The sequence below is a fragment of the Embiotoca jacksoni genome, unplaced genomic scaffold (assembly GCF_022577435.1).
Source record: "Embiotoca jacksoni isolate LCO1_2020_lvr unplaced genomic scaffold, fEmbJac1.0.p SCAF_6, whole genome shotgun sequence".
In the NCBI taxonomy this organism is placed as follows: Eukaryota; Metazoa; Chordata; class Actinopteri; family Embiotocidae; genus Embiotoca; species Embiotoca jacksoni.
Window position 1 is genome coordinate 12,375,087 of NW_027185414.1, and position 13,494 is coordinate 12,388,580.

A 13,494-nucleotide genomic window follows, 5' to 3' on the forward strand; every position below is an offset into this window, starting at 1 on the left:
CTGTAAAGATGGAAAATAATAGCTAACAGCTTCAACAGCTGCTCTCCAAATTACTCGCAGTTAGTGGATGTAAATTTCCTGCTGTGATTACAGTCGAAGGCGTTTTTCTGTAATACGGCTTATTTACTGTCTTGCCAGTAAGTAAGTGTAGAATAGACCATTGTAGTGATGCACAAGCAGATGATGACAGCGTGAATGACTCATTAGAGATATGTCGCTGCCATGCAGAAACGTGGAAACAGCAGCATCTAGTGGCTCATAAAGACTTGACTGTTGATCAAACTGTGAATCTGAGGAGTCAGATTTCGGATTCTTCTTTCCTTCAGGTGCAACATTTCAGCTCCTGCCATCAGGAATGGAACGGCAACTTTGCCCACCGGAGACCACAGGCCTATATCCCGCCCACCATGCACGGCCACACATTCACTCTCTCCCACAGCAGCCCAAACCACACTACGGGCCCCCACCCCCACCTTGGGGGCCACCCGCACTCCCAGCCCACCTTACTGTCTTACCCCCCGTCTGGTCCTCTGGTCACTGCTGCACCTGTGGCCCACCTCCTGGCCTCCCCTGGGGCCTCCCGCCCCGTCCTGCAGCCCACCTACAGCATCTCCCACCCAGCAGGCATCGTGCATCAAGTCGCAGTGGGCATCAACCCACGGCTGCTGCCCTCCCCCACCTTGCACCCGCAGGGCCAGTTCAAACCCCTCTTTCCCCCGCACTCCTACATTGCCTCGCCCGCCTACGGCAGTTTCCCCCTCAGCCCTACCAAAATAAACCAGTACCCATACATCTGAGCATGGCTGCTCAGGTACCCTTCACACCACCTGAGGGCTAAGGGAGCAGGGCGAAATCTATCTTAAACCACAAACAACATGGTTTTCATTTCCGAAAATCATGGCACAACCACAGAGAGAGCAAGCTATTTTTTGAATCCTGTAGACTTGGATGTAATTGAACTTCAAGCTTTAAAAATATAAAAAAAAAAGTTCCAATGGTGGAGATGATTTGGCAAAAATTAAGAAGGAAATAATGTGTGAATGATTGAATGAAAGAATGAATGAGTAGTATAACTCACACTTAATGTGTTTTGCACATTTGATATATCTTTGCATTGGATCTTCTACGAATACTCCTCAAGACAGGTAAATAATTGGGGTGTTGTTGAATAGTTAGACTTTGCACCCCTGATCCCAGCTATTTTTCTATATTGCCTTCTTACATGTGCAAGACACATCCATATTTGTAAAGCCATCCCAGTCTCTAGCTCTAGATTGACAGATGCACATGTTGTCCACAGTGTACGTTGTACTGCGTTTGAAGTATTTGTACCTTTTCGGTGTCTTTTGGTGTTAGCAATGTCAAGTCAATTAACCGATTTTAAATAGGGTTGTTCCTCACGCTGCATGTGGTCTTGCATGAGCAAAAATGTAAACGGAAAGATGCATAGACGTTGCTCTTATTGTTTGTGTCACAAGACTCGCTGCATTGTATAACTGTCCCCAGCCATAGTGCCTTACATATTTGAGGTTGTTAATGTTACTACTTATATATGACTATATACATGAATATTAATGTACTGGACTGCAGCACTTGAAATTCCAATCAGTCGATGCATCCTATGTGTGAGTATATATATATGCACATGTGTATATGTCCATGCATAGCCTGCATGGATGTGATGTATCGCGGATAGCGGTGCTTCTTTTTTTTTTTTGGAGTCGGTGTATATTTCAGTGTGTAGTGAGTTACCTTTCTGTTCTCTAAAGAAGAACAGCATGCTTTGCTGTTGCGAATGCTTGCTGTTTCATTAATTTTTCTTTTCTCATTCTCCGGATCCCGAATGAACTAGTGTACAAAGTGCAAGTACTGAGTATTGCTTAATATTTGATAATCACTTTCTATTTAGTGAAACTCTTACTACTAACAGTATTTGTACTGTTTGAAACTGCAATACAATCTAAATAGTTGTTGATTATTTTCCTTTTTATGTCTTCGTATTTTCATTTTGAGTGTTTTCACTTTGTTTTTTGTTTTTTTAGATGTTTAGAAGTGTGGTGGGCATGGCTTTGACTAGGTAAGGAAAAAATGCAAATTAATTCATGGTATGGAATCTTCTAAGCCTGAGCAAACCATGCAGTATTTGATATACACACATATATGGACATATATTATAGAGCTAGTCTATTTAGTACAGATGCTTGATAAGGTGTGAGTTAATTGTGTGCAATTCTCTCATTTATGCATGTGACAAAGTTAACTTTTCCCTTTACATTATACCATTTGTTAAAGGCATAAGGCTTATCGGTGTCAACTGCTTATTTTATACATTCCGTCAGGGAGGATATATACATATATATGATGGTAGCACCAGTCTATATATATGTAGATATGCTGTGTGTGCATTTTTTCTGTTCATTTAACTAGTTATGTGTGTAATTTTTTTTTGTCTTTTATTTTCAAATGAAGTTGCTTGTGCAGCACCAAAGACTGTAATCCATTTCTTGAGCAAGGTAGCTATTCTGTTCGCATAGACCTCAGTTATACTGTAGTTGTAGAATGGGGTTAAATTAAAACAAACAAAAAAATTCGTATTAAAAAAAAAAGAAAAAAGAGAAAAAAAAGAAAAAACAGCCGAGGTTTTGTCTAGCTTATTGGGCAATTAATAAGTCGTATCATTTCTTTCTTGAATGTATCATAGATAAGCTGCTATATGATGATTGCCACTTCAATAGCTGTGAAATTAGGTGATTTCTCTCTGAGTTTAAACCTAGCGTTGCTATTTTTGTATAGGTCCCTAATTATCTGAAATAGAAGTGGTTTTGATTTTTGTGTTTTGCGTTCATATTTGGAGTGTCATTGTAACTACTGTATTGCTGATGATGAACATTAGTTGCATTTGTTGTTTCTCGGGGTGCGTGTTTTTGCATCAGTATTTTATCCTTATTAACCTTTCGGGCTCGTCACTGCATATAAATGATGTATCGATGTAACTTAATTTTTGTATGTTTTCATATTGACGTTTTGTACACATCTAAAGCTGTAGCTTGCAGGACTGATTTAACTTTTTCATTGTATGTGTACGGTATACTACCAGGACTCTTTAGTGAGTTACAGGAGCACTGTGAGATGCCAGAAAGGAAAAAAAAAAAAAAAAGCTGAATTTTGTCCAAAGGAAGGCTTCTGTAATGTTTCCACCAGTCACACACAGACACACTTGCCACTAAGCACTCGTACAGGTAGTGAGGCTTGTCAAGGTTTGGGTGATTTGACTGTACAGAATGAATTAAGCCCAATATTTCTGTTCTAAAATAATGTTTTGCGATTAATTTTACTGTTAAATTGATTTGAAAGAGTATTTATTGCAATCTTTTCATCTGTTCAATGTTATATCTGGCTAGAATATCCGTTTCACACTTTGATATTCTAAACTGCCTTGTGTTCAGATCGCTCTCCCCTTTATGAGTGTCTCATATCAACATGATGTTCTGTCAGTGCAAAACAGTGGCCATTGTTATGTGTCCTTTATTGAAATTGAGACAGTGTGAGCAGCACTGTGTATGTGCCTTGAGATTCAGAAAGTGGGAATTCGTGTATGGTGATTCCTCACCACTTAATTGAAGAGGAAGGCATAGAATCCAGTGACAAGTCAGTTACCATGTGGAGTAGACAGTCTTTCAACGGCCACTCGACCAGGAATAAACAAAGCAGAACACAAAATAGGACTTCATTCCAGGGAATTTGACTCCTCTGATCACCGCCACCAAAGCCTCCCTGTGACAACACACCAACAGAACACGTACGCACGCACACACTTTGAATGACATGACACTCTTCGATCTTTTGAATAGTCACTCTGGCTGAACAGCAGATGCAATACTTTACATTGTGCGGTCATTGCACCACCAAGTGTTCTTAGATGATCTCCATGCTTTACATTACCTTGCATGTACACCTAAGTTGCTTCACGTTGTCTGCCTAGAAGCTGTCTGCTCTGAGCAGCTTTTCTATCATGCAAGTTGAGGTTGAGTGGGAGTAACCAGAGCACAGTTGACAACACCGGCCTTTTTAAAATCAGAGGAGCCATGCTTTATATCCAGGAATAGTCTGTCTGGATGTTTATTCTGTGTTCTGGATGGAAACTGCTCTGTCGAGGAGATTATTGTCGTTTCTCTTGTCAGTCACGAGTGCAATACTCCACATTTAAACACTGACACTGATATGGTTATATGTTTTTAATTGCTTTTTCTTTCTTTTTTTTTTCTTTTTTCTTACCTGTATGCTTTACTGATCATACACAAATATCACTTTGGGAAAGAAAGCTTATGACGACAAGGCATGAACTTGGCAGATTAGTGCTTGAAATAGTTCCCCCAATAATAAGCATGTGAAATGTAATGTGTGTTTTGGTTCTTTCAAAGGTATTCACCAGCAATGCGCCTGCAAAAACTCTCCCATACTTGTTTAGGAACAGAATGGATGCAAGAGGAGAGAAATCTTAAAATAGTTTTTTGATTTTCCACTCATTGGTTTATGGATAACTTATAATTTTTCTGAGGATTCATGTAACATTTAACAGATAAAACCAGTCATTTGTAAAATTGCTACAATTAAAGTTACGACTTTGATATGAGAAAACAAATCCTCTGCTGCGGTATTATCCTTTAGAGATCTTAATTCAGGGTCTGTATTAGTCTGAATGTGCTACTGTGTAACTATTTGGTTTGATTTCATGAAGTTTGATTTACTCAAACGCTTATTTTCTGTTTTCTGGTCGTCTATCAATTTCAGAGTTAATTCACACTGCAAGTTATGGAATCATCTTTTTAGATTGCTCATCAATTAGAATTGATTATGAAATCTGAACTGTTACTGTTTTAATACCTGTAGAATTTTTGTGGCTTTGTTTTTTTCGTTTTTGTTTCATTTGCTTTTTTTAATTTTGTGCTACACTAGTTTGCCATGTAGCAATTGCACTGTGCAATATTTACAGTATGAGGACTGGGAAAACTAACTCTATGGATGTGATGTCTCTTTACAGTTTGCGATAGTGTTTCCTCTCTAGTTCTCAGTGATTTAGGTGTGACCAAGCCTTCTCTACTTTGTCACATTAAGCGGGTTTTCCAGGTGACTCTTTTGGTGAGTGTCAAAATAAGACTTTATGGTGTATTATTGTTAAGATTCACTTTGAATTAAAAAAAAAATCTATTGATGCAATTCTTTCTGACTTGGTCTGGTTTTTTTTTTTTTCCATCATTCACATTCACAAAGGTGCATTTTCTTTTTCTTGCTTCTTCTTCCGTGGCATGGGCGATAAATGGACAACAAATCAATCTAATGGCACTGGGTTAACAAAGATTTGGTCCCATGCAAATAATTACATGTTTCCTATGTATTTCTACACGCTGAATCCAAGTATATTTTCCGAATTTCTCATCACCCGTAGTCCTTTTGTTCCTGTATCTCTCATGGACATGCAGGTGTCAAGGAAAGTGGAGTCCCTCTTTGTTGGCAGACCACTGATGGACACTAAATAGGGATGTTCCCCAGGCTAATTATATTGTGAATGTAATCAAAGTCTTATTTATTAATAGATACAGTAGATACAAAATTGATCCACAGGAAAATGTTTAAACAAAAATTTTTAATTTACACTGTCGCATAAAAACTATGCCTACCACAAAACTTTGAATTCCACATATTAAAAAAAAGTAGGCTACTATAAATGTTTACCTATTTAAGTTTGTGTGACAAAAAAAAAAAATGTTGCCCAGTGAAATATTGCCACGACAGGACACGGTATTAATTTCTTAAATTTTTGGGGTTATCAGTGAATTATTTAATGTCTATAATGGCAGAAAATTGTGAAGAGTTTACAAGTTGGCACCCTCAAATTCCTTGTCGAGGTCCAAAATGTATCACTTGCAGAGAGAGAAAAAAAAGAGGCAAATTTCCACATTGGAGAAGCAGGAATCAGATTGTTTGGAATTTTAGCTTGATGAAATATGAAAAGGATTCACCAATTGTCAATATATGAAAGATACATTTTCCGTTGGTCAATTAATCCGCTGGATTTCCTCTCCTAACAGGAGTATTATGGACAAGAAAAAGGAACATTTTAACATCTGCAGTTCCATGAAAACTGCACAGACCGCAAAGAGGATCATGTGGCATGATCGAAAGCTCCAGAGCAGCCACTAAATGGAGTGTTTTCTTTCATGACTAATATTGGTGAGCACGTTTCATGTGAAATAGGTAGGTAGGTAGTTACTTTATTAATCCCCGAGGGGAAATGTTTTCGCTACAGCAGCATACAGAAGCAATAAGATAATAATAGAATAATAGAAAAGCAATAAAATAGCAGTAAATACACAACATTATTATCGCTAAAGTAATGATAGTTTTTTAAATAATGCAGGCCAATACATTCTGTAGCTTACCTAAACGCAATGTTGTTTTTTAATTGAGATGCTTTATAGTAAAAAATATTGTTAACATTAGGTCCTGAACATGACAAAACTGGGTGCCCCAATTCCTTTCATCTGCAGTCTTTGAACTCTGGAGTCTTTTCTGGGTCTGGGCTGACATCTAGTGGAGGAGAAAAGGTAAAACAATCACGGTTGAATCTGCACAATTACTTATTATTATAATTACTGTAGCCCTGAGAAGAGACAGTACACCTGTTAGCACTGTACTATCGCATGATCTTTGGAATATAATCCAAAATGTGAGTGCACAAGGCCAGTATCAACATTTTGTCCTGCTTCACGTGTAGCTCTGTGTGATCTTCCATCCACCCAGCAGAGGTCGTCCTGCAGACAGCTTCAGCTTTGACTTTCTCCCGACAATTAACACAGAGGCTAATTTGCTCAGTTTGACCAGGAGGGTGTCAGACTTCAAATGATCCACCCACTAGCAGCAGCAGTATCTTTAAATCTGTGACCTAACGTCACACGAGCATACGTAGATTTCTGCCAACCGTCTGGAGCGGGTCTGAACGAGGCTGTTTACCGCCAATAGAGCTAAATGTCAAACCTTTGGCAAAGTGTGCGCGCCGCCCTGCGCCAGACGGTGATGATGGGTGGACCGAGCGCAGCGGAGCGGTAGGGCGCATTTCTCAATTTCCCTTCAACGCCGCTTCCCCCCATCCAGCCCTGGCCACACGACGAGACCGCGGGACAGCCGTGTTTCCCGTTCTCACACGAGGATTAATCCAATGTATTATTTACGAGCGAAACTTCAGCAACTTATCCACTGGATATGGCTCCCGGTCTGAGGAGTGTGCGGACAGGTCACCCCAAAGTGGTGGGAGCCGGCGGAGCGGACCCCGGTGGGTGCTCGCCTCCGAGGACGGATTCCAGAGGAGATGGGAGGTGTTTGAGGACCGGGTTGCGAGCCGGAGCAGCGGGGATGCTTGCAAACTGTCTGCTGTCTGTGACGGTGCTTTCGCTTCTTGTCCGGTGCGCTTTGGCCGCAGAGGGTAAGCACACCGCCGAGGTAGCGGGTCCAACAGCAACCCTGAGACACATGCTGTTTTTTTTTTTGTTTTTTTTTTTTTTGCATTAACCTCTTTCACATCTAGACGGTGTACTGCGTGTGACATCCACTGTGGAGGAATACGGGCACACTGGGTGGAAAAATGGATCTTTTGTTTTACACACAGCGTTTTGTAATCCGCCGCTGGGTGCATGATTCACAGGCTGTGTGCACGGAGCTGTGGTCGGTTGAATAGCTTACTAAATCATTTTTTTTTTTAGCAAGGAAAAACTTCTATCCTTCACCTACGTGATGCAGGCGCTTAAAAGCTCTTTTCATGTGCTGTGACGTGCTGTTATTGCATTGATATTGGGAGTATGTCTCAAGGCTATCACTCAGGTTGAAGTCTCTCACTGACTGCACTGACATGACATGGTATTTGAGAGATGCTGTTTCTGCACTGCTCAGGCTTTCGCTCTCATGTGATGCAACCCGCTCACATACTAATCTTTCCACCTGAGCCTGAAGCCAGTCAAACCCCTTTGTCTCTCTGATCAGACTGCACTGCACAACCACAGAGACTCTGCTTCTCCTCAGCAGCTGGACTCAGCACGAGCCATCTTAACCTCAGCCTTGTCTCCCAGTGCAACTTCACTTCCCCTTTGTTCTTCTGTTGGCCTTTCATTTGGTTTGCGTTGCTGTGACATTATTATTGTCTGTAATGAGGTGCAGGAAGATATTCTGGGAATGCAGTGCAGGACAGTCAGTGTTTCAGAGCATCTGGGTCAGCACTAATGACACACATACTGTAGCCCACTGTAGGTCTGTTTGTCTCTGGCAAGGTTGGCCGACTTAGCTGCCCTTCATCCCCGACTTAGCTGCCCTTAGTCCCCGCGTGTGCACTGATTTGGCTGCATTATCCGTCTTCTTCCTCACTTGATTATTTACACCACTTCAGTGCAGATGGTTTTGAAACTCTCTGTGTGAAAACAGAACAAAACAGTTGTTAAGCTAACTGTGGCTCCATCACCCCTCTCCACTCTGCAAACTGTGATGTAGTGGCTGTAGTCTCACCTCTGCTGATGCACTGCTACAGTAGCAGAGTCTCCTCCTCCTCCTCCTCCCTCCCCCCCTCTCTCCCTCCCTCCCTCCCCCACCTCCTTCTCACAGTCAGCACATCCATTCTTAAACACATGAGCGCAGCAGCAGCAGCACCTGAGCTATACATTACATACTTGGTGACACAAGCATACGAGTCCTATTTAGCTATTAAAAATGAGAAACTCTGCACTTGGACTGTCGTCTTTTATGTATAGATATACGTAAGAATGGCCTCACTGAGAATGAATGTGGGACTCTGTTTCTCTTTTGCACTGGTTGATTGTGTTTACAATCATGTCTGCTATCTTTTTGCTATGCTACTGAAAGATCTTCGCAAAACATAATGCCAAGTTTTCCTTCAGTCACAAGGATTTCATGATAAATTTGTCATTCAAAACAAAAGAGGATGTACAGTACATAGAGTTTATTTGATTCATGAATGAGGCAGGCATTACATCATATCGTAGCATCGTAATTCCACAAATTCCAAGAGAACAACTCAAAAGACTAAATTTACATAACAGAAATGTCCTATAATGTCTCTGTCTACAGCTGACATATGTTTTCCACAAAATTCACCTAAACAAAACCTTCAGAGAACCAAAACCGATCAACATTTTTTTCCTGAGTTTATTCACAGGGCAGTGCAAATACAAAATTAGCATCCTCAGCAGCCCCAGGATCATTAAAACACAAACTAAAAACGCTGCTCTTTACGAATGCCTTTATATCGTCCTACCAATGTAATCCTCTTCCATTTCAACATAATTGTCTAAGCTTTGGATTATTCCTTCCATGGTTCCTCATGGATCTTTAATGGGATGCATCCTTCAGTGAACTAGAGATGTACAGATTCAAATATGCTGCATAGGTATTGGTGCATAAGCTGATTACAAAATTCAGATTTTCCTTTTTCAGTTACATCCATTTAGTGTCGGTCAGCCACTGATTCAGCGTTCATAGCCAGTGTAATCTCTGGTCTCATATTTCCTTTGGGAAGGGAAAATGTCTGTTTAGTTGATGTCTATCATGTTGGACTGCAGGCTGACAGGTGAATCAAACTGAATCTGTCCCTTTCATGGTGGAGGAAATTTGACTTGTTCATTGCCATTTACAGCAGTAGCAAAATTATGTAATATTTTCATCATAATATATGAAACTTCTTCATTGGAAAGTTTACTCTCTTCCTCATGTATCCTCATAAATATACCATTAAATTACAGGCAGGCATTGATTTTCACGGTGCTGCTTCTGCACATTGGTTGAACTAATGCTGGAGCTCATCCAAAATATTGGCCAGTGTCAGCTTGTAACAGATAAATCACTATTGTTGCATATAGTATGGTAAATTCAGAAAATATTTAGACCCCTTCTCTTCTAGTCCTAGAATATCTGTGGAGAAACCTGAAGATGGCAGTTTACGGACACAAAGCTTGAGAGGATCTGCCAGGAGGAATGGGATAAACTGTCCAAATCCAGGTGTGCGAAGCCTGCAGAGGCTTAACCTCAAAGCTGCAACTGCTGCCAAAAGGGCTTCTACAATGTCCTGAATTAAGGGTCTGAATACTTATATGAATGACAGATTTTAGCTTTTGACTTTTAATTGGCTAAATATACAAAATGTCTGTCAACATGCTTTCACTTTGTCATAAAGCGTTATTGAGAGATGGTCAAAAATGGCAACTTTATCAATTTAAAATGAAATCTACAACACCAACTGTGAAAAAAAAAAAAAATAGCGTAAATACTTTCTGTATATTGGCTGATGAGTAACAAGAAATGACAAACTCTGGTCTGTAGTTTGTCCATTGACTGTAAATAAAAGGGGACGTAGCTTCCAGGTCTGAAAAATGAGGCCAATACATAAGTGCTATGAAGTGCAATAACACAGAGGGCCGCAAGGGTTGGACCCTTGGGTCCATAGACTACCATTCAACTTCTCTCAGGAAATACCAGGTCAATACCTTTTTTTCCCCCCTTAAGTCAGTGTGGTGTCGCTCGCTTAAAGTCACTTCTTCCTTTTAGTTTTCTGGTGGCCCATCTGAAAATAAATCCATCGTTGATTTGATATTAGGCTTCAAAAAGCAATATGTTTGGAGGCATTTCTGTTTGAGTGACAGGCCAGTGGATTTTGCTGTAGGTGGGTAAGGCGTAGTTCCCTCAGATCAAGTCAGATTAATTGAACTCTTCTTTGCTGAGCTCGTCCAAATATGATCACTTGTGGTGACGGCCAAAATCCGAACTCGAGGCTTCTGAACGCCAGTTCACAAACCAATGAGTGATGTCACCGTTGGTTGCTTCTTGGGTATGTCAGGTTTAGAGACAGCATCGTCGTTACATAGGTTGTCCATTGGATGGCAGTGACGAGTTCATTTTTTTTTTTTAACCATATAGAAAAATCAATGTTTGCTGTTGCATGTTTCTTAAAACAAAAATCCATGATCTGTCTGGTTATCTGCAGTGTTTGCGTGCACAAGCGATTGTCTCAGATTTACTGAAAGAAAAACATCCTCAGTTGCTGTGAGTCTTTAATATCCGGACTTACGGCTTCCTTACTTTCTTAATGTGTGGAATCAGTACAACATGTGGTTTCTATGGCAATGCAAAGTTATGCCCAACAATGACTTTTTTTTCCCCCTGAGACCTCTCATCAGTGAGAGTAGAGAACTATGCAGGAGTACCCTGAGTAATTTCCCCAGCAAAGATGAAGCTTTTTCATGCAGCGAGATTGATCTTTAATTAACTTGCTGAATCTCTTGTTGGGTTTATTGCTTTCTTATTAACAGCTGCTGAAATTATGCTCAGCAGCAGCTCGAGGACACACAGAAGAGCGGGCTTACCGAAGGCTTTTTTTTTTTTTTTTTTTTTTTTTTGGGTCCTTTCACAATCAAATGACCTCCTCTGACGTCAGCTCTGTTTACTCTCCTACAACCACAAGCCGAGCGTTGCTTATGAGTGCTGACAGCTTGGTTTTGACAGGGGTTAACCTCATAGACCTCTCTGAATGAGATGCTATCCCTGAGCTCTTGCCAGTCATCACTTTCTGCTTAGGAATTCATTGAAAGAAGACACGAGAGCGAGACTGAAAGCCATTTCCTATTTGCAATGCATTCTGGGTTTTTACCCCTAAATGACAGTCAATGTGCATCAAATATCTTGTGACACTGCCTGTGTTTTTTAATATTTCTACCTGTGCACTTTTCTTGTTTTGTTTTTGCGGTTTTCTTCCCCCCCCCCCCCCCCCCGTCTAGATTAGCCTTTTCAGAGCTGTCAAGATGTTTAATGTTAAAATAACTCTCAAGAACTGTTTTCTTTAAAAAAACAAAAAAACAACAACAACCACACAACATGACTCACCTGTGGTCTGGTGAGCTGCCTGTGTGAGGTTTTCAGAAGCACATAGAAGACATGATTTCCCTGTTTATTTCCCTGGTTTCACCTCAATGCGGTGATTCACCATACAACAGTTAATTATGTTGTGAGTAAGCGTGTCAGGAAGGCTTGAGATGCATGTCCTTTCTCTCTCTCTCTCTCTCTCTCTCTCTCTCTCTCTCTCTCTCTCTCTCTGTGTGTGTGTGTGTGTGTGTGTGTGTGTAGTTAAGATAGATGGTTTCTCCTCCGGTGGAGCTTCAGCTGTGTGTCTTACATTTGATTTGCATTCAGTTGTGATGCAAACATTTGTCTTGGTGAACAGATATCAAACTGAAAAGTCAATTTTACAAAACCAGGAATAATTTCTTAAAAAAACCCAGAAACAAACATTGTTTATATCACACAGAGTTCTCCATCTGTTTTCTTTGCCTTGTCGTGCACGTGTTTTGACAGGGAGACGGTGCGACTTCTGTTCAACATTACGCAAGAAACTGTTCAAGTGCAAGAAATGAAAATGTTAAAAGGGCTGAGAGACTATTATCAAGTAATTAAGAATAAATTAGTCCTAACAATTATTGTGAGCGTAAAAGAACGTTCATCGTTTTCTATTCCTGCTGTAATTTACCTTCGGGGCTCTTTGAGTCTGTCTCGGTCAAATCTTGAAAGTCAAAAGGTCTGCAGTCTTTTTCTCCTTCACTGCTGTAAACAAAGCAGGCTGCACTTCTACAACACGTTAATGTAATGATAGGAAAAGGCAAACAGGCTTCTAATTAGTATTGTGGACCATCTGCCTCGCATTATCCCACGTATAGTTCAGTGCAATCAGGGAATATTGTGAGTGTGTGTATGTTTTCTTCCAGTATCTCTGTGTTCCTTTGTGCCTCTGCGTTCTTTTGTTTCTCCCTCCTGTGTCTGTCTGTGTTTTGGCTGTTTGGTGGAAGCTCATGGCAGATGAAGGCTTGGCTCTGCTGCTGCTTGAGAAAGGACTGCCTGATTTATTGGGACACGCTATGTAATACACCACACTGATCTGCACAAGGCCACCGTTCATCACACTGCATCATCCTGGACCCCAGCGAAAGATGGCACGAGAGGCCTGATTTTCTCGGACATTTAGGAATGTTCAATTCTAAAGAGCAACTCCCTATTGTGTCTTAAGATTGCTCCCTTCTTTTAGGGTGAATATATAACAATTGGAATTTTTTTTTTAGTCCTGTCAGTTTGAATTTGGTGAATATCCCGTTAGATAAACTTGTTCCTAAAGACCAGTAATTCAGCGAAGACGCCCAAAGTGAACTAAATGCAGATGTTTCTTGTAGTTTACAGGTCCTGTAGTGCCGCAGCTGGTACAGTTATCTTTGCTAATTTGACTTCTGCTCAGGTTGAAGGTGGGCATAGCTGCACAGGATGTCACCATTATAGTCATAAATATGGTAAAGATGTTTTTTTTTAGGAGAGGTTGAGTCAGTTAAAAGTAAATTAAATTACCTACTTGGGTTTGCCATGGGTGTGTGTAAATTCTTTAACATCATATTTAAAGTGGTT

General features: G+C 40.6%; 2 protein-coding genes across 3 annotated transcripts in view; both read left to right on the top strand.

The window, feature by feature from the left end:
• hipk3b (homeodomain interacting protein kinase 3b) overlaps nt 1–5,227 on the top strand; it is a 43,180-nt gene extending 37,953 nt beyond the window's left edge. The window contains exon 16 of the mRNA XM_069173361.1: nt 327–5,227. Within this exon, the coding sequence (XP_069029462.1) occupies nt 327–797 (471 nt within the window). The 3' untranslated portion in view covers nt 798–5,227. The remainder of the gene's footprint in view (nt 1–326) is intronic.
• A 1,619-nt stretch (nt 5,228–6,846) lies between these two features.
• The window catches only part of kiaa1549lb (KIAA1549-like b), a 63,439-nt gene continuing 56,791 nt past the window's right edge, over nt 6,847–13,494 (top strand). The window contains exon 1 of one of the 2 annotated variants that reach the window (XM_069173642.1): nt 6,847–7,480. In XM_069173642.1, coding sequence (XP_069029743.1) covers nt 7,261–7,480 — 220 coding nt within the window. In that variant the 5' untranslated portion in view covers nt 6,847–7,260. The remainder of the gene's footprint in view (nt 7,481–13,494) is intronic. The other variant, XM_069173643.1, reaches the window with a different exon arrangement.